The sequence below is a fragment of the Diabrotica virgifera genome, chromosome 4, assembly GCF_917563875.1.
Source record: "Diabrotica virgifera virgifera chromosome 4, PGI_DIABVI_V3a".
Lineage (NCBI taxonomy): Eukaryota > Metazoa > Arthropoda > Insecta > Coleoptera > Chrysomelidae > Diabrotica > Diabrotica virgifera.
Genome location: NC_065446.1, coordinates 233,641,284 through 233,668,609, shown reverse-complemented (window position 1 = coordinate 233,668,609; position 27,326 = coordinate 233,641,284). Strand labels below are relative to the sequence as shown.

The window sequence follows — 27,326 nt, the reverse complement described above, 5'->3', positions numbered from 1 at the left end:
TTTGATAAAATTAATAATTTCCGATTTATTCGCTATCGAAAGTGTTAGTTTTATATCGAAAAAACCAATGTTTTTTAAAAGTTTTCTGCTAACAACTCCAAAAGTTTTTGTTTTATCAAAACAACTTTACTTAACAAAAATTTGCCTTTTACAAAATAATCGAAACCGTTTTTTTATTTTCTTTAAGACCAATAGTAATCGAGATATACTTTATTATATGTTAGCTCTTCTTCGTCAAATACTAAATATTGTAGTATCAAAGTCAAAAGACGGGAAAACCATGCATTTTCGCGGATAACTAGTTCAAACTAATTTAAAGTATTTAAAATTATCTATCTTCAGAAATAAAAAAAAGTCTCTAGCTCAAAAATTAAGTTACTTATAATGAAAAGAATGTCAGTCCCTATTTTTTTCAGCGAAAAAGTTATCTTAAGCAACCTCCTAATCACCACCCTAATTAAAATTAGTCAATTACCTTATTTGGTCTTCTTTATTTATGTATTGTTATTAATAGGATCTAGAAGTTTGACCGGTTTAGAATGATTAGTTTTTTTTTTAAATGGAGTTAAAAGCGAATATCGAGTTTTGTAGTTTGGAAAAAATGGCTTTCTCTTCAGAATAGAAAGATTAGCATCAGAGATACGAAAAAATGTTTAAATATGGAATTGTAGCCTATTTAATTCTAAATAACCTGTTTTACAAAAATTTTTTCTACGGTAAAAATTGAGTGAGCTATTGACAATTAAAACTTGTAACACCATGCAAAAACCACGTTTTGCAACCCTTTCAAAGTCACCTTTTGTTGCGACTGAGGACTACAAAAAGATTTAATATTAATAGGCTTATAGACCTTGTAAAAACCTACAAAGTTCTCTTTACCAAACTTTCTAAGATGAAAAATTAAAAAGTTACGGTTAAAAAATCAATATATTTTTTTGAAAAAATAAGAAGAAATCCAATTAGAAGCATAATAATGTAAGTTAGCGGTGTTTTTAGTCATTGGTCTTATTTATTCTTCTTCATTTATGTATTATTAATAGATTCTAGAAGTTTATCTGGCTTAGAATGATTACTTTTTAGAAAATTGGAGCTAAAAGCTAATAACGAATTTTTGTAGTTTGGTAAAAAATGTCATTTTCTTCAGAATAGAAAGATTAGCATCAGAGATACGAAAAAATGTTTAAATATGCAATTGTAGGTTATTTAGTTACCAAGAACTTGGTATGAAAAACATTTTTCTACGGCATAAATTGAGTGAATCGTAAATGAGTATTATCGAAAAACATTGATTTTTTAGATATAAAACTTTCGATAGCGAATAAATCGAAAATTATTAATTTTATTAAAAAAACAAATAGAACGATTTTTGCTTAGAATTAATGTTTTTACCAACTTTTACGGGCAAAATATAATAAAAATTTTCCACCTCCGAGACGGGGTGGCAACCACCCCCATGGTAAAAACGCCTTTCGGCATCATATAGATTTTGATCCTTGGACTATCCACTACTTATTCTTAAATTTTCAAGCTAATCCATCCATTCTGTAAAAATTGCGAGGTGAAAAGCTTCGGTTCCTGGACTACTAGACTAAGGCAAATATCCAAAATGCATATTTTTCATATTGTGCTATTTATTGTAACTATTGATGACTTTATTGATGAAATAAAACAAGAGCTGAAAGATAAAGATATAATTAAAAAAATTAAACAGCACATGGTTAGATGGTTTGAGCATAATATGGAGAGCAGGTAGCGCAACAACTATACACTCAATTTTACAATGGAAACCCGGAGTAAGAAGAAGACGCGGAAGACCTAGAATAAAATGGTTACAGGAAGTAAAGGAAGATTTACATAGGGCAGGAATTATAAACTGGCAGGAAAAGACAGGGGATAGAAAGAAATGGAGAAGTAGAGTCAATAGTATCGAGTAGCAGACTGGGACTTATTCCCCCAAAAAAGACGGATCTAGATAGGTTTTTAGAGGCTCAACCCACCTGGGGTATTTAGCCATTTTATTATTATTATTATTGATGACTTTACTTTTATTGTTACAAAATATTGCATATAATTTCTATTAATATTTAATTGTGTTATATTTTATCTAATGAAATAAAAAATAACGGCAGAGGTAAATAGCTCCCAAACCTAAATAATATTTATATTTTAATTTTATCCAAATACTACTTTTCCTTTTAGGCCTGGATCCCGCGTACCAAAAAAAGGTTATTAATAGCAAGCTGATTTGTTAGTAGCTTAACGGTGTCTAGTCGGAAAAACTTTGATGTGTGGAACACTGGAACAGGGGAAGTTTTAATTATGGAACAGGTTAAAAATTTGGAACGTCAGACTACGAAAACGTTTTATGTATTTTGTCGGACAGAAATTCCAATTGATTTGTTACCATTTTATTAAACTCTTTTGCAAAAATCAGACTGGTATTTATCACCAACTTGGCATTTTATTAAGTCTAATACGAAGAACATATGTCAAATGACAGGAATTATATTGGTGATCAATAGCAGTCTGCTCTTTGCATGAGAGTTTAATGAAACGGTAACAAATTAATTGGAAGTTCTGTCCGACAATATACGCGTTTTCGTAATTTGACGTTCCAAATTTTTAAACTGTTCCACAATTAAAACTTCCCCTGTCCCAGTGTTTCCGCAGATCAAAGTTTGTCCGACTAGACACCGTTAATCTATTAACAAATTTTCAGCTTGCTATTAATCAACTTTTTTTGGTACGCGGGATCCAGGCTTATTTATTTTGGTAACATGAAGTAAAATTACAGAATAAAATACAAGCTTTCCAAGTTTATTGCTTTCTTTTTCCTGAAAAATGGCTTTGGCGGAGCCAATTAGTCATACTTATTTATGATTGATTGCAGATTCATAGTCATAAATTTCTTATTTCATAACATAAGTACTACAATATTATTTTTTCCACCTACCTCTACCGAAAGTATACTTTTCCGGACCTGAATATAGGGAGCAAAGTTGTACTTTTCCTCCCTAGGGAGGAAGTCACGTCATGGTATTTCATTCATGAAATATAACTTATTGACGCCCTGTACAATATCTATTGTCTATTACGTAAGTATCTATACATTTTAACGTTTATTTATAAGACACTCTGTATTTTGCAGAATGGTAAAAAACAGTAAATTGTTATTTTGATTTAACAATGTTTACATTAATAATTTGACTTATATTTGACAGTTGACAGTTATATTGTACCTACTTGTTAGTTTTAGTTCTAATAAATTTTGTTGGTTAGTTACATAAATAAATTAATTAAAAATGAAAAAATGACTTGTTATATGAGGAAGGTGGAAAAATCATATGTATAACATGGGGGTAAAGTGCCTTTTCCTCCCTTGAATGATTACTACTCTCCGCTACGCGTCGGGCAGTAAACTTCATTCTAGGGAGGAAAAGTAGCACTTTCCTCCCTTGTTATACAAATAGCTATTATGATACATAGGTACATTGTGTTGCTTTTTTTTTCATTTTGTTTGTTATTTATTTTACTGTGTTTTTTATTATACAGTGAGGACGTTTGAGTTGGAATAAATTCATTATCTCGAGAATGGGCGAATTTGGAGAGAAATCCTGAGACAGGTCGATTTTTATTTTTAAATTATGACTTTTTGGCACATATATCATACTAGTGACGTCATTCATCTAGGTGTGATGACGTAATCGATGATTTTTTTAATGAGAGTAGGGGTTGTGTGATAGTTCATTTGAAAGGGTATTTAATTATCTATTCAGTAATGTAAACACTAACATAATTATTTATAAAGGGTGTACAAAATTTTTCTCATTAAATTTAATAAATAAAAAAAGTTATTTATTTAATTCAAAATACATTTTACTACTATCAGAAAAACAGGTAATAATGTTTATTTCAGAAGTAAACCTTGCTTTTCTCTTAAATGAAATGTTCAAACTGCTAACAGACAGGTGGGTGGGGGTTTTAACATTAAATTTAAACGAAAAACAATGTTTATTTGCCAAATAAACATTATTTTCAGTTTTCTGACAGCACTCAAATGTATTTTGAAATAAATGAATTACATACATTCTTAAGTCTCAATTAATTTAATTCAAAAAATTTTTTGTTGGATACCCTGTATAATTAATTATTATGTTAACGTATATATTACTTCACAATAAAACACTGAAAACTTTGTTTTCTATACTTCCACAAAATTTATTATTTACAACTATGTGACTACAGCTGTTTCGGCAGAGTGCCTTTCTCAAGTGATTTAATTTACAATGTGTTTGCCTTTTTAAGTCTCTAACTGAAGAGGTTGAGAAGTGGGGAGCTGTTTGTCTCGAGTTGGTCATTCAGAATTATATCTGTATTTTTCAGTTTATTAATTTCCACAGATTCTAAAAAAGATAGCTTAAGGCCTTTATTTTGAATATGTAGAATTTGAAACTCTTCATTGAAAGAATGATTATGATCTAGAAGATCATTCTTTCAATGAAGAGTTTCAAATTCTGCATATCCAAAATAAAGGCCTTAAGCTATCTTTTTTAGAATCTATGGAAATTAATAAACTGAAAAATACAGATATAATTCTGAATGACCAACTCGAGATAAACAGCTCCCCACTTCTCAACCTCTTCAGTTAGAGACTTAAAAAGGCAAACACATTGTAAATTATATCACTTGAGAAAGGCACTCTGCCGAAACAGCTGTAGTCACATAGTTGTAAATAATAAATTTTGTGGAAGTATAGAAAACAAAAGTTTTCAGTGTTTTATTGTGAGATAAAATGAACTTCCATCAAGTAACGGTCGAATCCATCAAGTATATATTACTGAATAGAGAATTAAATAACCTTTTAAATAAGCTATCACACGATCCCTACCCTTATTTAAAAAAAAACGTCGATACGTCATCACGCCTAGATGGATGACATCACTAGTATGATATATATGGCAAAAATTTCATAATTTAAACATAAAAATCGACCTGTCTCAAGATTTCTCTCCAGATTCGCCCTTTCTCGAGATAATGAATTTATTCCAACTCAAACGTCCTCACTGTATATTTTAATTTGTGTTTATTAAGTTTATTATAAGTTTATTGCATTAAATTATAAAGAATTCTATATGGTCAGTTTTGAGTTTTGCCATGTACATTTTTGTTCGGATAATTGAAGAAAATTTTAACACCATCGAGCATGTAGGTATAATTATTGTTAATTGAAATAATTGGAAAACAGATTTGTTAACCCGTTCACTGCCGATGTAAAATTTGAATAGAACCTCGGGTGCCGACCACTTAAAAACATCGTTGTCCACAAACTTGTATACCACGCCACTATGACATGGTCGGCACAGGGCGTACAGAGCCGACCACGCCACAGTGGCGTGAAATACAGAAAGAAAAGAATTACATATTTAAATTGGCTAATGAAATTTGTTTAACGGACTATATTTAAAGAAATCTAAAATGATTAGTAGGGGAGTGCATATACAGGGTGAGGCAGATAAAGGGCCTATTAGAAATATCTCGAGAACTAAAGGCGACACTCATGAAAATTTGCATGAAGGGGTTTTGAAGAGTGATCTATTTAATGAAAATATTTTCATCTATTTGCTAGTTCCGGTTATACCGGAAGCTACTTATAACTTCGTTTTTTTTTAATGGGACACCCTGTATATTTTTACAATTTTGGATTCTACTCGAAGTCTTAATTCTTAAAATATGAGGTTTTGTATTGTTATACAGGGCAGTTTAAAAGATAATTAGGTTTTTTTTATTAATTTCGTAGCAACTTTCACACCCTGTAGAATTGGAGTAGTTTGACATCAAGAACTTTATTTATGTTCAAATGATTTTTAATATAGTCTACTATTGTCACAAATTATTGTTATAGCTAATTGTTGAATTTTAGTATACAGGGTTGGTTGAAACTCGGAATGAGTATTTTCTGAGTTTTTTTTAAATGGAACACCCTGTATTTTAGTATTGTAATGAAATGATATTTATGTTACTTTTTTTATATCTTAAGCATTCCCTATACCTAACTGCTTTAATTTGTGCTTAATTGTTTATCGCACCAACAATCTTAACTACGTACGTATTTTGATAGCTCAACCATTATTGGGAATTTTAACGATCAGTCTAGATTATTATGTATTTATTTCCGAAAAATTATTTGTGACTGAATATTTTCAAGGCCAACGTATTAAAATTTCACGTATTTTTTGTTGCAATTAATGTTTGGCTTGAATCACCAATGACTCACAAATTAAAGCAGTTAGGTATAGGGAATGCTTGTAAAATAAAAAAGTACCATAAAATATAATTTCACTACAATACTAAAATACAGGATGTTCCATTTAAGAAAACTCAGAAAATATTCATTCTGTGTTTTGACCAACCCTGCATACTAAAATTTTATATATAGCTATACTAATAATGTTTAACAATAGTAGACTATATTAGAAATCATCTGAACGTAAATAGAGTTTTTGATGTCAAAGTACTATAATTCTACAGGGTGTGAAAGTTGCTACGAAATTAATAAAAATACGTAATTATCTTTTAAACTACCCTGTATAATAATATAAAACCTCATATATTAAGAAAGGAGACATCGAGTAGAATCCAAAAATGTAAAAATATACAGGGTGTCCCATTTAAAAAAACGAAGTTATAAGCAACTTCCGGTATAACCGGAAGTAGAAAATAGATGAAAATATTTTCATTAAATAGATTACTCTTCAAAACCCCTTCATTCCAATTTTCATGATTCTGTTGCCTTTAGTTCTCGAGATATTTCTAATAGGCCCTTTATCTGCCTCACCCTATTCAATACAGGGTGATTGATTAGTAGGGTAAAGCTCAATATCTCCGCTATAGTAATAGATAGCAATAAAAGTTAATATCAAAAATTTTAGCCACCTTTGAGCTTCACATTAAAAAATTGGTTATAATGTTACAGGGTGTTCGATAACACAGTGGCAGACCAAACTTTTGTTTTTTTTAAAGGAACACCCTATATTTTATTTTATATTCGAAATCCTGTTATCTTCTCCATCACAAAAATATAAAGGTTTGTAATGTTATACAGGGTGTTTACAAAGTTATAACCAACTTTGTATGAAAATCGTAACAAGTTCAACTCCCTGTATAAATAAAAATAAGCACAACAACAACGGTTTATTAATGCCATATTTTTTTATTTATTGTCAAAATTTTTAAGAATTATTGATATTGCTAATTTTCTTTATATCTAATACAGGGTGAGTCAAAACGCAAGTACATTATTTTCTCAGTAATGTTAAATGGAACATCCTGTATTTTATATCAGTATTGAAAAGTAACATTAACGTACTTTAATTTTTATATAACATTCCATATGCCTAAATTTATTGGTTTTCGAGATATTTTCATTTTTCAGAGCAAATTATTTTAGGTGTTTAAATTTATCCAAATTTTAAGTAAGCCATGACTGAATTAACAATTGAAGGTTACCGATTATCAATCCGGTAATCAATGTAACACTGTAGCAAATAAAGAAATAAAAATAATTTATTAGTAATACATTTTACAAACAAAAACACAACCACTACATGCAACATTTTTGAAACAATAAAAACTATCTTTTTATGTAAATGCAACAAATAAACAAAGAAAATTAGTAATAAATTTTACACAAAAACACACAAACACAAAATACAATATTTTGTGAAGACAATTAAACACTACTTTTGTATGTAAATGTAACAATGTAACAAATAAAGAACGAAACATAATTTATTAGTAATACATTTTGCAGAAAAACATGTTTGAAAAAATTAGAAGCTACTTTTAATAAAATATTTTTAATATTTAATTGCATAAGGTGTTCAAAATTATCTCCTAACACATTTATGTACGCCTAAAAACGATCATTGAATGAGCTACTTACTCTACGGAGCATTTGTAAATTAACACATCGAAATGCACTTTGTATTCTATTTTTCATCTCATCCCTTGTTGTTGGAGGTATTTTATAAACTTCATTATTAACGTAACCCCAAAAAAATCAATCAGTCCAGTTTATTAAATTCTGGTGATTTGGGTGGCCACGCTACTGGTCCATTGAAAAATGAAAATATCTCGAAAACTAATAAATTTAGACATAGGGAATGTTATCTAAAAATTAAAGTACGGTAATGGTACTTTTCAATAGTGATAAAAAAAACAGGGTGTTCCATTTAAAATTACTGAGAAAATAATGTACTTGCGTTTTAACTCACCCTGTATTTGATATAAAAAAAATTAGCAATACCGACCATTGTTGAAAATTTTGACAATACGTTAAAAAATATGGCATTAATAAACCATTGTTGTTTTGCTTATTTTCATTTATACAGGGAGTTGAACTTGTTACGATTTTCATATAAAATTGGTTAAAACGTTGTAAATACCCTGTATAACATAACAAACCTTTATATTTTTGTGATTGAGAAGTTAACAGGATTTCGAATTTAAAATAAAATATAGGGTGTTCCTTCTAAAAAAAGATAAGTTTGGTCTGCCACTGTGTTATCGAACACCCTGTAACATTCTAACTAATTTTTTAATGTGAAGCTCAAAGGTGGCTAAAATTTTTGTTATTAACTTTTATTGCTATCTATTACTATAGCGGAGCTATTGAGCTTTACCCTACTAATCAATCACCCTGTAGATTGTCACTTTGGAGAAAATCAAACAAGATAAAACATTTTGTAATTTCATTAAGAAATGTTTAATAAACAACATATCAAAAAGTTCTACTCGAGAAGTGGGTGCTTCATTTTTTATTAAACAAATGAACTGCGAAATTAGATATTTTTTAAATAAATCAAAAAATATAAATTTTAGAAAAAACTGACTTGACCATTGAAAAATTCAGGAAATTTTACAAATAAAAACAAAAATCTTTTACAAAGATTTTTCTAAAACTAAATCTATAGCTTATATATTTTTTATTTATAACGCTAAAATCACCCTTCTCACAAACATTGGCGCACTTTAAACTAGCGTTCGGCGAAGTGCGCGGTTGAGTTATTTTAATGTAATTCTTTAACTAATAGATCAAATGAAATTTTACAAATTGAGCATGAAAGAAGAATAAGTAGGCTATCTTATCGTTATAATAAAAAGATATCAAATATATGGGCATAAGTACGGTGTGGGCGGAAATTGAGACTTACATGAATTTTGTTTAAAGATGATTTAAAAATGTGTACTTAATACAATTTTACTTATAAAACTCTCAAATTTACACAACTCGCCTTTCAAACATTTTACTAAACGAGGATTCATTCAAAAAAAATCTCAAAAATGTAATTCAAATGACACGGTGTCTCAAAAAATGTAATTTTTGAAAAGTTCGTATTTTTACAGAATTACTACCAATTTAAGACGACATTACTCAAGTTTGAACAAATTTATTACAATTTTATAGGTGTTTTTTTCAAAGCTTAGGATGTAGTCTTTAAAATGCACTAAATTATGTTACTTTAGAAATGAAATAAATAATTTCGTTTTGAGAAAATTATGAAAGATAAAAAAATGTAATACAAAAACCGATAACTACCTGCACATTTAATAATAAGCTTCAACAATAATAAATGTTCAAAAAAAAATTTGTTGTGCTCTTATACAGTATGTCGGTGTAAATTGGAACCTATTTATAACTATTTTATTATCAGTTTTACGAAAAAAATTTATTCTTTATAAAATACTCTGCATCATATAGAATCTAAGATGCAACCATGAGATATCAAATTTTGTTAATTTTATACGAAATACCTATATCAAAAAATACGAATTTCACTCAAGAGTAAAGTACCTTTAAATTTCACAAGACCGAAAATTGTTATTAAAAAAAGTTGTTTTTAATTAAAAACTAAGTTTCAATGTTCAATTACATCCTTCTAATTGAAATATTGTGCACTATAGGGCACTGTTAAGCGAAATTCATATTTATTTACATACCGCGTATAAAATTGAAAAAGTTTGATATAATATGATGGTTGTATCTTAGATTTTAGACCAGGAAGAGCATTTTATGACGAATAACTTTTTTGTGTAAAATTGATAATAAAATAGTTATCATAATTATAATATAATTATGATGGGTATCGCGTAATTTGAGAAAAAATTGAAAAAAAAATGTTCAATCAGAAGGATGTAATTGTATAATAAAACATAGTTTTTAATTCCAAATAACTTTTCATAATAACAATTTTTAATATTCTGGAATATAAAGGTGCTTTACTCTTTAACCAAATTCATATTTTTGACATACCTCGTAAAAAATTGATAAAATTTGATATCTGATGGTTGCATATTAGATTTTAAACTATGCAGAGCATTTTATGGAGAATAACTCTTTTTGGTAAAATTGATAATAAAAAAGTAACCCATGTGGCTCCTAGCTACGCAGATATACTGTATAAGAGCTTCTGTATAAGAATTTTCAAATTGTAATGACATATTCGGATTCAGCATAATGAAAAACAAAATAGAGATATATTTGATCAAAGTAAAATGATGAATTCAACGATATTTTTAAAATGATTTATACAAAACAATTGTTATTGTTTAAATAATTAATAAACAATTAGCGGAAAATCTGTGAGTAGAACTTTTTACTTTAACATGTATACAGGGTGTTTCATTAATAATTGTCCATATTGTAATTGCAGAAACCTTAGCACCAAATACGAAGATTTAACCTAAAACACTTAAATAAAATGTGGTTCCTTACTGAGTTACAGGGTGTTTTATCTAAAAATTTAAAGAATATTTTTGCTCAGCATTTTAAAACTATTCGACGTATCCTTTTCATACTTGTCAGAAAGTGCGACTACTAGACACCCTACTAAATTATGATAAACAAACGTTTCTAGCTACTACCAGAGGCGTACGACAGGGGATGGTGAATGGTTGGCCCTTCTACGCCACTGGAGGAATTACTATTTTAGTGCCAGTTTTAGATTCTCCAATACTTTCTACATAAATAATATACTCTTCATTGGTAACGATAAAGTCATTAGTTTTCGAGATATTTGAAGTTAAATATGAAACGGCACAATTATTTTGATTAATTTATGATACGATTCATATGATTAAAATTTAAACATTATTTGTACCCAGTACTTTAAAACTGTTTGGCGTATTCTTATCATACTTGGCAGAAAGTGTAGGTACTGTACACCCTACTAAATTAAGATAAATTAACGTTTCTAGCTATTACCAGAGGCGTACGATAGGGGATAGTGGCTGGTTGACCCTTCCCAAATTTTACGCCACTGACGAAATTGCTATTTTAGTGTATTTTTTTGATTTTGCAATACTTTTTATGTAAATATAATACTCTTCATTCGTAACGATAAAATGATTAGTTTTCGAGATATGTATTTGAAATTAAAAATGAAGCGACACAATACATTAATCAAAATAACCGTGTCGTTTCATTTTTAACTTCAAAGATCTCGAAAACTAATGACTTTATCGTTACGAATGAAGAGTATATTATTTTCATAGAAAGTATTGGAGAATCCAAAAATTGAACTAAAATAGCAATTTCGCCAGTGGCGTAGAATTTGGAAAGGGTCAACCATTCACTTTCCCCCATCGTAAGCCTCTGGTAATAGCCAGAAACCTTTGTTTAACATAATTTAGTAGTTTGTACAGTACCTATACTACCTGCCGTAGGCAGTATGAAAAGGATACGTCGAATAGTTTTAAAATGCTGAACTGAAATTATTTTTAAATTTTTAGATAAAACACCCTGTAACTCAGTAAGGAACCATATTTTAGTGTTTTAGGTGAAATCTTCATATTTTGTGCTAAGGTTTCTCCAGTTATTATATGGACAATTATTAATGAAACACCCTGTATAAACTAACAAAAAAAGTTTTAGAAAAATATAAGCTTGTTTGAATTATTCCGAAACAGTGAATATTTTCGTTCTATCTTGACTCCCTATAGTCTGAAAATATCAATGTTAATATCATTTGTCGAGTAACTGGCAACTAACACTAATAAAACAAGGCGAAATCTTGGAAAATTTTTCCAAGTTTTGAAAATCTTTTTGGAAAAAGATTTCCAGCAAAAAAATGTTTTTGGGAAAGAACACACGCCCAAGAGTATTTTACAGTTTTCACGAGTTTCATACAGAAGATGTCCCATAATATTAGAAAGCCACATGTACCTACATAACTGGGTTGCAATATACCTGAATTAATGTTTGGCGGATTTGTAAGTATTTCACTTATTTGTGATCGTAAATATCAAATTAACCAATACAAGTAATGAAGCAGCTTATTAAGCGCTCTGTACGATCCCAAGGGGCAAAAAGTGTACTCCATGAGATCGAGAATGCAGTAGGTACACAAGAAATAAGCATACCAAAAGTGGCTGTAACGAATTGACCCATATGATAGAGGTACATATCCAAGATTAAACAGAGAAGTAAAAAACCTAGTAACGAGAGCAAAACTACCTCCTGAGAAAGGGTATGTGAAGAGCTCAACAAATATATGGGATCAATAATATCAAGACAACCATGGAAAATGGACAAACAACAAAAAACAAAGAACAAATAACAAACCGAAAAGAAATGGGTAGAATAGATTTAATAGAAGAAACTCCTTCGATGAAACATGACTCACAACTTTTGACTGAAAAAGGACTACAATTCACAAACACCAAGACAACAACACATGAAGTAAAATACGATGAAGAAGACGAAATAATAGCAGTACAAGAAGTCGAAAATGCAATAAAAACTCTAAAAATTTAAAAATCATGTGCAATACAAGGTATACCGAACGAATTACTAAAACACACTCCAAGAGTATTACGAAAGTTAATAGAGAGTTTTTAAGCCCCTTATTTCTTATTTCAGTAACGTTAAACGTTATACAGTAAAACCTGTGTTAACGGCCACCTGTCAAAACCGGCCACCTGAACTAGCCGGCCAGTTTCAAAGTTCCCCAAACCAAAATTTGTGGACTACAAAACCTGGTATTAGCGGCCACCTTTTTATATCGGCCAATAATTCTGTCATTTTTAGTGACCGTTATTGACAGGTTTTACTGTACGTTATTCTGCTCATGCGCATTAACAGAAAAATAACGTATTACTTGATTAGCGAATAAGATATCCCCTTATTTAGGTAGAAATAAGGTTCACGTTATTAAGGGATTACGTATTAGTAAGATTGCCAAATGTCATATTTATATCTAAATCATAAAAAACGAAAAAAAGTTATATGAGCTGAACCAAAGACAACTAGAATAAAAAATATGGTAAACATTTATATAATAGTAATCAAAATTTGTGTTTCTTAAAAACTATCAGGTAATAAACATATTAATATTAATCTGCTTGGCAACCCTGTTAAAACAATTTAAGTACACCTAGGCCAGGGTAATAAGACAAAAATATACCCTGTTCCTGACACTTCAGCAGCCAGGGTACTGAAGCTGTTTTTCGACAGGTAATACCAAATTATAACTATTTCCTGCGTAGGATCTGGCAGCCATTTTTATTTATAAACAATTAACTGTCAAAAAATGGCATTTTCCAGTTTTTTTTTTAATCAACGGAAGACAGTGAAACTTATGATTTTTTTAGTACATATATCTTCGAGATTATGGAAAAAGCTTTAAAATGACGCATTACAAAGTTTGATATACTCATTTATTGTTAATATAATTGCAAAAAAATTTCGGAATTGCAAAAAAATATATTTTTTCAATATCTGTTGTAAAAATTAGTGTACAGCTTTGAACCTTTTGTCAAATGAGGGTTCTTTGATGCTTAAGAGGATCGGTACGTATTTTCGGCTGTAATGCTATTCAAATGGAGATTCATTTTTTTCGAATCCTGAGAAAACTAATATGTATTTTTGAAAAATTTAAACGCAGAATGAAATATTACGTTATTAGCGAGGGCCGAAAGTCCCTGAGAACTTCTATAATGTTTATTTTAATAAGTTACAAGGTTGAAAAACTAAGAGAAAATTTAGTGTGATTTTTAATTTTAAATGTCTCATTCAAAATAAACTTTTTATTTATTCTAAGGGACTTTCGGCCCTCGGTAATAATTTAGTCTTTCATTCTGCGTTTAAATTTTTCAAAAATATTTATTGGTTTTTTCAGGATTCGAAAAAAATGAACACAATGCCGTGGTAATTTTTTCCAAATCTATCTTTGTCTTACAACGCACTCAGCCGAATATACATAATATTGTCAGCATAAATATATTGTCAGTCAGACACTGACAATCAGTGACAATTTTAAATATTTGACATTGCATCGGGAATATTTTGAGTTATTGATTAAATATTATTGATATATAGTGTATTTGATAAATAATTGATTTAAGACGTGAACTTAATAAAAAGTTATTTATTGTGTATTATTTGTGGAAGATCCAAGCAGAGAATACATCAGGATAATATATTCTGTGATCCAAGTATTTTGTTGTTAAAGATGTTCAAAATTGTAAGCGTTCCATAAGAACAATATATTATTAAAAAATCACTTTAACACTTTTCCTCGTTTCTCGATTGAGTATTAGTCTTTGTTCTACAAATAAATTATTACAATCACTGAATACATAGTTAGTAAAAAAATTATCACATTTATTAACTGAATTAATAATTTGCAATTATAAAAATAACAGTTATCCAAGAACATTCAAAAGCCATCTCTTTATATTAATGATGATATTTTCAAGTAGAATGACATTCTAGTAATGTTTACATATCCATACCATCAGTGTGAATTTTACTACACGTAATTTGCCGTGTAAAGACAGAAAAAGTAGGGATACACGTAAAATATTTGCGAATTATGTACCCATAGCCTTAATATGTGACAAAAATTTCAAAGCGATTCATTCAATTGTTTAAATTTTATTCAAATTGTTTATCCCAGAGAGCATTTTTTTGCAATAACGTAAGTCAGAAAAAAATGAACTTAGAATCATTCCACAGGTGTCAAATGAAAGAGCATGAGCTACATTTTCAACGTGGTATAAATAGTGAATAAAAAATGCATTTATTAGTAATAAATAATTATGCAAAAGTATCGTCAATTTTTCTTTATAAACTTTTTGAATAACTTTTTCCAAAAAAATTAACTTCCTTACCCTGTTTTAAGTGCACAACTACCAAGTAATGTTATATATATCATAATTGATAAAAAATTGTAATAAATGTGTATAATTTATTATATAACAAAATAAAAAGTTTATAAGGAAAGATTTACCATACTTTTGCATAATTATTTATTACTAATAAATGCATTTTTTATTCACTTTTTTTAAACCAAGTTGAAAATATGGCTCATGCTCTTTCATTTAATACCTGTGGAATTGTTCTAACGTCATTTTGTTCTGACTTATGTTATTGCAAAAAAAATGCTCTCTGGGATAAACAATTTGAATAAAATTTAAACAATTGAATGAATCACTTTGAAATTTTTATCACATATTAAGCACCAAAGAACCCTTATTTGACAAAAATTTCAAAGGTGTACACTAACTTTTAGAACAGTTATTGCGAAAATATTTTTTTTGCAATTTCGACCTTTTTTCGCAATTATATTAACAATAAATGAGTATATCAAACTTTGTAATACGTCGTCTTAAAGCTTTTTCCATAATCTCGAAGATATTTGTACTAAAAAAACCATGTTTCCCTGTTTTTATTGATTTGAAAAAAAAATGAAAAATGCCATTGTTTGACACTTAATTGTTTATAAATAAAAATGGCCGCCAGATCCTACGCAGGAAATGGTTACAATTTCCTATTATGGGTATTACCTGCCGAAAAAACGCATCAGTACCCTGGCTGTTCAAGTGTCATGGAAAAAACCTTATTACCCTGAACTAACCATTTCTTGAGAAATCTCACACTTGACTGAATTTTTTTGTTAAACTTGGTATGGATGTTTTGTGTTCTTAAAGTAGTAAATTGTCTTTGGTTAACGTCTTAATACATTTTTAATATTTTCTTCCATTATGGCAAATAATTCAATAAAATAGATTATAGCACACAACTGCCGTTTTATAGGTTACGTTTGCCAAATGTCAATTAACGTTATTCTGTGTGCGTAGTTTCTGAAAGGATTCAAAAACTATTTTAAGTAAACACGTTATCCCTTATTTATTACTCAATGCGCATGACAAGTATAACGTTTTATGTTTAACGTACGTCAAAAAGTAGAGGGTCTAAAAACTCTCTAATACATAGCATATTATGTTTTCACCGTATTCTATAAAGGACATGATTTACCACTGCACTTACCTCCACAAAAAAAGGAAATATTAAAAATTACTCAACTACAGCGGACTAAGTGCATAAATTCATTCTCAAAACTAGTTTTCCTAACTAGGGGGTTTATTGGGTTGAATTTTTGTCTGTTTACGGTTTAAGTTTCATGGCAGCTAATATCCCCCCTACCCTCCCCCCTCGTATATGTACCACTGATTTCATTTAGATCCATTTATATGTATTCGTATCAACCAAATAAAACTAACAAAATATACTCAAGACTACTAACATTTTTACACAGTTCGTTCTTATCTTTCAACTTACCTCTTACTTTTTTGGCAGACTCAACATTTCTGCAAGCAATAATGACTTTAGCTCCTCTTTTCGCCAGTTCTCGTGCTGTTTCTTTTCCGATTCCTCCCGTCGCTCCAGTAACAATTACAGTTTTTCCCTCCATTCTAACTTTTTCGTGGAAGAATCCGCAGGTCACATAAGCGTAGAACTTCAGCAGCGAAACAGCGGTCAGAAAACCAAGAAGTAACACCGCTAAAATGGCTAGTACAGTGGAAGTGTCCAGTTCAACGCCGAGAAAATTCATACTGGAACAATCATTACATACGTTAAAGGCAGAACTATTAATTATTAAAGTTAGTCAAGGTTTTAATCTATCATAATGGAAATTTAATGTCTTAGTTCTTGTTAAATATAAATAAAATTTTAATTAAGGTTGCTAGATACGCATTATTGAATATTAAGTTATACTGTGCGATAAAAAAAATGCCAATTTGCATTAAAAACATCTGAAAATATTTTATGCACTAATTTTTTTGTATTTATTTAGCATCCCAATATATTAACAATCTGTAATAATATAATCGTCATGTTTGTAGGGGGTTTGTTAGCCATAATCTTCCACGCTGGTTAGTTGGGTTGAAAGATTTCGCAGTATAAGAACCGTTAAAAACTGTTCCAGTTACGACTCTTATTGTCCAAGTGTAGATCAGTCCAGGATCATTTCCTCTGTGTCCTATCTTTGTACTGAATATGCTGCTGATCATATTTAGGAAAGCTTGATTCTATATTAACCCTAAAATCGAGGGTTGCCACTTCCGTCACGTGCACCATACCGAAGCTCCGCTTCTCCGCCGTAACTGCCGTTGTAACTTCATCCGTAACCCTGGACAAGGGACCCTAAACAGTTACTAGTTTCCAGGGCCAGGAAACCCCCGGAATCTGCAGAGAGCATTTGATTCATTTTACCTAATAGGACTATCTTCAAGAATTTAAAGAGTTCCTACCCGCTACCCATAGTGTAGCGGAACCAGTGTAGTAGATAAAGTGGCAAAAGCGCAAAGATCGATGAAAAGACAGATGCTGCATATAAAACTTAAAGGTTGCAAAAGAAACGTTTGGATCAGAGGAGTAACCAAAGTGAAAGACGTTACCGAACAGGTAGCAAAACTCAAATGGAAATTTGCAGGTCACACCATCCGACAAGCATATGAAAGAGGGAACAAGCAAATAATCTACTGGCGACTATGGGAACATAGTTGAAGAATATATACAGGGTGTCCCGAAAAGATTGGTCATAAACTATACCACACATTCTGGAGTTAAAAATAGTTCGATTGAACCTAACTTACCTTAGTACAAATTTGCTCATAAAAAAAGTTACAGCCCTTTGAAGTTACAAAATGAAAATCGATTTTTTTCAATATATCGAAAACTATTAATGATTTTTTAGTAAAAATGGACATGTATCATTCTTATGGCAGGATCATCTTAAAACAAAATTATAGTGAGATTTGTCCACCCCATAAAAATTTTATTGGTGTTTTGATCCCTTAAACCCCCCCAAACTTTTGTGTACGTTCCAATTAATTCAATATTGTGGTACCATTAGTTAAACACAACGTTTTTAAAACTTTTTTGCCTCCTAGTATTTTTTCGATGAGCTAGTTTTTATCGAGATCCGGCTTTTTTTTAATACACTGCGCGTCATAGAAAACGGGCACCCTAAAAAATGGGTAATATTTTGCTCCTAAACCTGTTGTCCGATTTAAGTGATTTTTTGGATATGTTATAGCTTTGTTCTTTGTCAATATCTCTGTAATAATATTTTTGCTAAACAGGTAAATTTTCATTGTATACCGGGTGTACGAATCAAACTGTGTTTTTTTCTCAAAGTTCGCAACACCCTGTGGAATATCCTAGCATTTATAAAATACTGAAATTAAAACTAAACTATAGCCTCAGGTTTTCTCAACATTCTGCTTTTGATTCTTTCGCTTATGTTGGATAATACAAAAGTTAGGTACTTTAACAATTAGCCATGCTCTTTTTCAGTACAGGGTGTTTCTAAACAAGTGCGACAAACTTTAAGGGGTAATTCTGCATTAAAAAATAATGACAGTTTGCTTTATAATCGTATGTCCGCAAATGCTTCGTTTGTGAGATACGGGATGTAGAATTTTTTCTTACAAACTGACGATTTATTTATTGCTTTAAAACCGGTTGAGATATGCAAATTAAATTTGGTGAGTTTTAAGACGTAGTTATTGCACATGTTGTAACATACAATTAAGAATTTCATATTTACCATTGGCGTGCATACGGGTAATAGGATTGGTCATATTAACCATATGCACGCCAATAGTGAATATAAAATTCTTGATTGCAAGTCAAACAATTCGCAATAACTATCTCTTAAAACTTACCAAATTTCATTTGCATATCTCAACCGGTTTTAGGGCAATAAAATAAATGGTCAGAATTACCCCTTAACGTTTGTCGCACTTATTTACAAACAACCTATACTGATGAAGAACATGACTAGTTGTTAAAGTACGTAACTTTTGTATTATCCAACATAAGAGAATAAATCAAAAAACAGAATATTCAGAAAACCTGAAGCTATAGTCGGGATTTTATTTCAGTATTTTATAAAGGCTATAATATTCCACAGGGTGTTGCGAACTTTGAGAAAAAAACACAGTTTGATTCGTACACCCGGTATACAATGAAAATTTACCTGTTTGGCAAAAATATTATTACAAAGATATTCACAAAGAATAAGGCTATAACATATTCAAAAAATCACTTAAATCGGACAACAGGTTAAGGAGATACGCGAGATCAAAAATGACCCACTTTTTAGGGTGCCCGTTTTCTATGACGCGCAGTTTATACATATTTACATAAAAATTTTATGGGAGTTTTGTTCCTTTAAACCCCCCAAATGTTTGTGTACGTTCCAATTAAACTATTATTGTTGTACCATTAGTTAAATACAGTGTTTTTAAAACTTTTTTGCCTCTTAGTCTTTTTTTGATAAGTCACCTTTTATCGAGATGTGGCTTCTTTTTTAAAATATTCCTAAAAATGTAAATTATAAATACATTTTCAGATTATTGACAGGTCTCTATAATCGTACTTAACCATATACAAATATGTGGTGGATTCGATAAATATTCAAAATATCTCGATAAACACTGGCTTATCGAAAAAGTCCTAAGAGGCAAAAATGTTTTAAAAACAGTGTTTTTAGCTAATGGTGTCACACTAATAATTAAATTGAAACTATTAAAAAATGTTTAGGGGTTTAAGGGAACAAAACCCCATAAATTTTTTATGGGGTACACAAATTTCACTGTAATTTTTATTTAAGATGCTGCTGCCATAAGAATACCACATGCCCATTTTCAATGAAAAATCTCTAAGAGTTTTCGATATATGAAAAAAAATTGATTTTCATTATGTAACTTCAAAGGGCTGTAACTTTTTTTGTGTGCACTATTGTATATAGGTAAGTGAGGTTCAATCAACCTATTTTTGACCCCAGAATCTGTGGTATAATTTATGACCAATCTTTTCGGGACACCCTGTATACTTTGGACAAAAAATAATACTAAATGGGGAAATTCAAACGGAAGAAATAAAAAGAAGAAGAAGGTTAGCATGGGCAGCATTCGGCAAACTGAACTATATACTCAGAAATCAACAAATTCAACTACATCTTAGATCTAAAGTTTTTAATGCACGCATTATTCCGATATTAACATATAGGGCACAAACATGGACAATCACAAAAAAGAATATGAACATAGAGTCACTCAACACGCGATGGAAAGAGCAATGCTTGGCATATTACTTAAAGAAAGGAAAACAAACACATGAATAAGACAGAACCAAAGTCACCAATGTGGTACAAAAATCATTAAAATTGAAATGAATATACGCTGGACATGTAGCTAGGAGCAATCTAAACAAATGGCACAGAACAATTCTAACCTGGAGACCATACCAACACAAAAGACCCAGAGGCAGACCTCCTATAAGATGGACAGATGATCTGAAACGAACTGCCGGGAAAAATTGGCTACAGGTAGCGTACAACAAAAAACAATGGAAAGGAAGACTTGAAGAGGCTTATGTTCAGATGTGGACGTGAATGGCTAGACGAAGAAGAAGAAGAAGATGGGAACATAAGAGAGGAAGAGAAAAGCCTCAGATGAGATGGCAACGATCCCAAAAATCATGCCGGATCCAGATGGATGACCACAGCGCTGGATAGAAACTAGTGGGAAAGAGAAGGGGAGGTCTATGTCCAAACATGGATAAACTAAGGCTCAAAGATAGATAGAAGAATAACTTTGTTAACTTTGAAAGAACTCCGCCTTTGGTAGTTTCTGGGTGAATTGAGTGGCTCAGTAAGTATCAGCGCCTGTTCCAAGCCCAGATAAAGGAGAAGGGGTTTGCTTCAGGAAGGGCATTCAGTAGTAAAAATCTAGTTAAAACCGTGATAGGAAGAAATGTGGAGAACAGTTTAGAGGCTAAGGCGTTTCCCGTAAGTGACGTTTAGTTGCAGTCAAACCTTACGCCGGCAAGGAGTGAGCTAGGTCTACTCCTTAGAACACGGAAGGGGCCAAAGAAGTCCTGAGGATTACAAGGATTACGTCAGAAGTATGACAGGTAAAGGAAAGGAGCTCGCCGATTTCATAGAGGAGAATAATGCATGTACTTTGTATTCAATAAACGCATTTAAAAGTTAATAAGTCGACAAATCTTGGAGATGGATGCAAGTTAATATAAAATATATAATCAAAAATTAATAACCATTTTCAATTTCGTTGCAAAACGAAAATACAGCCGAACCATATTCTAGTCCAATCAGAGAGTGCAGCAAGTACCTCTACCGGTTTCGAAACTTATTAGTCTCTCATCAGGAGGCACATATGCTGCTCTCTCCGATCCAATCAAAACAAACCCCAGCGTGCAGTCCCGGATTGCAACGAACGAAATGGCATAGATGCCCTAGCGGCAACTGCTAGCAAAATGACTAAGTTTTCACTCTAATGGCATATAAAACAACATAATGCTATTCTACATCCCACCAGAATGAAAACAATGGGAACCTTCTCTGGTTACACCTCCGAGGCTTCTACAATTTGCAAGTCATACGGATGCTGAGACTAAGGAAGATGAGGGAATTCTACAATTTACAATTCACGTCCCATCTGCTCAGCGCGGTAAAGTTCCAACGAGAATGGTATCCTTCGTACTCCAATCAGAGTAAATGTAAATCAAAAATGAATAACCATTTTCAATTTCGTTACAAAACGAAAATACAACCGATCCAACCAAAACAAACCCCAGCGTGCAGTCCCGGATTGCAACGAACGAAATGGCATAGATGCCCTGCTAGCAAAAAGACTAAGTTTTCACTCTAATGGCATATAAAACAACATAATGCTATTCTACATCCCACCAGAATGAAAACAATGGGAACCTTCTCTGGTTACACCTCCGAGGCTTCTACAATTTGCAAGCCATACGGATGCTGAGACTAAGGAAGATGAGGTAATTCTACAATTTACAATTCACGTCCCATCTGCTCAGCGCGGTAAAGTTCCAAAGAGAATGGTTATATAAATATATAATGTTTCGAACAGTCATGGTAGAAATGGAGTAGGTAATGGAGTACCCCAATCGGGGTAAAAATGTAATTTTTGGCGGTAAAAATGAAACTTTCGTGAGTAAAAAGGATATATTTTTAATTTGCTATTTTATAAACCTCTTAGTATTTTTTCAAGCGAAGAAACTGAATTCAGTGCCCTTGTCTGCGAGAATTATTATCCTAATTTATCCTAAATTACTAAATGAACAAACATTGCTCATCTAATTGTTACATTTGATTTTAACCATATTAAAACCTGTACATTAAATATAGATAAACATACCTAATGATATTAGAGTTATTAAATTTTATCGAAAGCCAACCTCGATGGCCATTTTGTAATAATATTAATTTAATAATCAACATTGAAAGAATTGGTTCACTTCATAATTAATACATAGTTATTAATGTTTGCAATATACTGCGGTCTTGATAATTTAATTAATAAAATAACTGGCATTAGGAACAGTTATATTATATACACATATTTAAAAAAACGGGCTCATGATAATTATTATTCCATTGAACGCACACGCAAAACATAATATTGGTAAAACAGTATGAAATATTATAGGGCAGTCAATGAGGGTATTTGGCTCCGAATTCCATCCTACTACATCCTTTTACTTGATATTTTCACAGTAAGTAGGGAATAGATCGAGAAACAAAGTCTATCCTATGCAGATGTGTGCTTTTATTGTGGGGGTGGCTCCCACCCCTTCTCGGGGTGGAAAATTTTTTGGTTAAAATAGCCACGGAAATGGCTAGAGAACTTAATTCTAAGCAAAAACTGTTCTATAATTTTTTTTGAAAACTCAATAATCTTTGAGTTATGCGTGGTTGAAAATTGACCCTTTTTATTGAAAAATGACACCTTAGAGGGCGGTTTTTTGTGAAATTTTATATAAAATATTTTTGTAGCTTATAAAAAAGCAAAGAGATTCGTTCCTTCATAAATCTTCTAGTTATAATACAAAAAGAGGTATGGTAGGTGAGAAGAGTTTGTTTTTTTGGTGCATGCTCAAATCGGTGTATTTAACCTGAAATAACAGAGAAACGGTAGATTTTACGTGTATAATGGTACTAATACCTTTTGTGTTGCTTAAAGAGACCTTTAAAATGAGCAACATTAAATGTCAATTGCATTCAAACTGAGCGAGATATGCTGCAAAAATTGATGACTAACGTTTTATAGAAAAAATTAGAAGTATATTTAACCCCTCATCCGTCAGAATTTAAATACATCCTTGTCCTTATACAATACTTTTTATTGTAGTGTTATTTCTATGTTCAAAAAGTTGGACGGGTTTAAAATGAATGGTTTAAAAAAAATAAAATCAAATTATAGAGCTCATTTTTAAATTTTCTTTAAAATCTTATATTTTCTCCATGTAACTCGAAAATGATAAGAGATACGAAAAAAAGATACAGCACAAAAATGGAGGGCCTTTTTAGATAATTTTTCTTTTACTTTTCATTACTGTATCTCTTATCATTTTCAAGTAACATGGAGAAAAAGGAAGATTTTTAAGAAAATTTAAAAATTCGCTCTATAATTTGATCTTATTTTTTTCAAAAACCATTCATTTTAAATCCCTCCAACTTTTTAAACATAGAATCAACACTATAATAAAAAGTATTGTAGAGGGAAAACGATGTATTTAAATTCTGACGGATAAGGGGTTAGATATACTTCTCATTTTTTCTTAAAATACATTAGCCATAAAATTTTTTGCAGCATATCTCGCTTAGTTTGAATGTGATGGACATTTAGTATTGCTCGCTTTAAAGGTATTTTCAAACACTACAAAAGGTATTAGTATCATTATACACGTAAAATCGACCGTTTCTCTGTTATTTCAAGTTATTTTTTTAAATACACCGATTTGAGCATGCACAAAAAAATAAACTCTTCTCACCTACCATATCTCTTTTTGTATTATAAGTAGAAGATTTATGAAGGAATGAATCTCTTTGCTTTTTTGTAAGCTACAAAAATATTTTATATAGTTTTTTCGTTAGATGCAAAGTTTTAAGGGTATTCGCAAAGAACCTTCCGCAAAGGTGTTATTTTTCAATGAAAATGGCCAATTTCAACTGCGAATAACTCAAAAAGTATTGAGTTTATTTTAACCAAAAAATTTTCCACCCCCGAGAAGGGGTGGGAACCACCCCCAAGATAAAAGCACACATCAGCATAGGGTAGATTTTGAATAAAGAGATAAGTAGAGGCTATTCCCAAAATTTCATTAAAATCCATGCAGTAGGATAGAATTCGGAGGTAATATCCTATTCTTACTACCATTGACTGGCGTATTAGTAATTGTAGTGTTTATTACTACCCTTGAATAGAACGACTTGACGACTATACACACATTCTGGAAAAAACATACAGAGGAACTGAAAAAATCTTGCTAAGTATGTAGTATTAAATTTTATGAAAACTATTGCCAGTAAAAACTGTGGAGTAGTTCAAAGTAGAGGTATATAAATATTTGGTTGGGTCCAAACGCTACTATGGAATGATAGTTTATTTCTCCAGCAAAATATCAGCCTTGACAATCTTGTAAAATGTTCATAACACCGCTGTACGATTAGATACAGGCATGTTCCAAAAGATATCAATTAAAAAGTTACAATACCTGGCAGGAGAACCACCATCAAGTCTACGATGCCAATATCTTGTCTTTTAAATGCTTTCAAAATTGCTAGTAATAAAGAACATCCCACTTATACCAATAAGTTTGCAGATCGATTTGAGCCACTTTCCCTCAATAAAATTGGATCTATCATTTTGTGAAAGAATTTATAGAAACCTTTATGACTTACATCTTCAATTTCCTGATGTTTTCCCAATAAATTTCCTAACTTTCTTTACTTTGACTAGTTCCAATTCCTAAAATTGTGAGACCCTAATAGACCTGATCAACCAGTCATTCTTAAAAGAAATGGAAACATCAAAATCTCTATAAGCTATATACTCACGCGTCCACTTCATTAAATGATGCAGCTATCTTCACACTAAATACGTCCTAAACCAAGGGTGACCAACCAGTGGCCCGCGAGCCGCATGCGGCCCGTCAACTCTCAGCTTGTGGCCCGCGAAGCTAAGTCAATGTTAAGACTAAGTCAATTTAAGCTAAGATTAAAAAAATAATTACGATATTGAGATCACAATATTTACCAAAAATATTTTTAATTTCCTTTCTTATGATTAATCTCAACAAATACCAAACATACATAAAGAGTTATGCAGTAGCTGTAATCCTAGCAAAAAAATCAAAGTCTTTTTCAGACAGTGAAATTAAGGAGTGTTTGGACAGTGTCGCTGAAATTTTATGTCCAGAAAAGAAAACGAAATTCTTACAAATAAGCCTATCTAGTCAAACTATTACAAGGCGTGTGGATGATATTGGAAAACATGTCGAAGACAAGTTAAAAAATCGCGCATCTGAGTTCATATATTATTCTCTTCTCTGGCATTGGATGAAAGCACCGATATGACGGATAAATCACAAGTGGTGATTTTGTATCAGAGGTGTTGATGCCTATTTTAATAAAACTAAAGAACTAGCAGCATTATTTCCACTTAAGGATACCACTAAGTCACGAGATTTATTAGAGGCCGGTCAAACAACACTCAATCGCTTTTCATTACAACTAAACAACTTGTCGGGCTTAACAACCGATGGTGCTCCAGCAATGGTTGGGACACACGAAGGTTTGGTAAAACTGATTGAAAACGAGACCTGTAAAATAGGCAATACGTCGATGCTGAATTTTCATTGCATTATTCATCAAGAGAATTTGTCTGCAAAATCTCTCAAAATGGATCATGTTATGAAGGTAGTTATCAAAATAGTGAACTTTATTAAGTCACAAACAAGGTTTGAATCACCGTCAATTTCAAGAATTTCTCAAGTCCTTCGAATCAGAATATGGTGATGTTATATTTTATGCAGAAGTAAGATGGCTGACCCGTGAAAAAATGTTGAAAAGAGTTTTTGATTTGAGGCAAGAAATACAATCATTTTTTGAAAGCAACTCAAAGAGCATTTCAGAGTTTCAAGACGAGTGGGTTTCTGGTAGATATAACTAGCCACTTAAATTAACTCAATACTCGTATACAAGGCAAAGATATTAATGGCATGTATGATCTTATTTATACGTTTCAAATTAAACAAGGGCTTTGGGAACAGTATAGCTTCAAACTAAAAACTTCACTTATTTTACTACACTTTTAGAACGACCAGAGCCCTGATTCTAAATCAAATTTCGACACTAAATAAGTCGCTTTCAATATGGCTACGTCGAAATGCGACTGTGCGAGCCTTGTGGATTTTAGTTGAACTAACGAAATGACGTCACGAAATAGCGACTATCGAAATTAATAGCGACTCCAAAAAAGTGGTTGATATTATAATTTGGATGTCGAAATTATTTGACACGGAGATGAATGAATGGCCAAAAGCGAGGTTAGGTTTAGTTTAGATGTGTTTGGTTTATTTCTTGCAAGGAAAACTAAAGCAAAAGGTATTAGTATGGCTGGGTTTAATTGAAATTTGCTTGTTTTGAGGAATTAGATAGAATATTATTAAATTAGAAATATAATAATTGAGAATGTCCACAACATGAATCATCAACTCAATGAAAGATGTAAGGTAATAATCTGGGAAAATTAGTAAAAAACAAGGAAAATTAATTACCAGCTATTTTATTGCTGGACATGCTGAAATCAAATCTTAAGATTTCCTATATTAGTAATATAGCTGTGCAAAGTCCACAGAAAGTGTGCTATTTTGTTTATAAACAAATTAGCGCTCCGAAATCTTTTTTTTTTTTATTATTGCTCTATAACTCCGAAAATTTTAACTTTAAACCAAAACACTCGCATAAAAATAGACAGTAATTTAATTCTGCACATTGATAATTTATTCCAATTTCCTTCGACGGAAATTTTCCTCGGAAAATTCGGGTTTTCCAAACAAAATCTTTAATTTTCAACTAAAATTTGATAGAAGTAATTATTTATCAATAATTAAATAATTTGGTGACAGTGACATAAATCTTTTT

At 31.1% G+C, this 27,326-nt stretch overlaps 1 protein-coding gene across 5 annotated transcripts in view; it reads right to left on the bottom strand.

Annotated features, from left to right (window-relative positions):
• Positions 1-27,326, bottom strand: part of LOC114338903 (retinol dehydrogenase 14) — a 66,635-nt gene that overhangs the window by 22,446 nt on the left and 16,863 nt on the right. For all 5 annotated transcript variants that reach the window (XM_028289551.2, XM_028289544.2, XM_028289539.2 and 2 more), the window contains exon 2: positions 16,622-16,896. In XM_028289551.2, the coding sequence (XP_028145352.2) occupies positions 16,622-16,895 (274 nt within the window). In that variant the 5' untranslated portion in view covers position 16,896. The remainder of the gene's footprint in view (positions 1-16,621; positions 16,897-27,326) is intronic.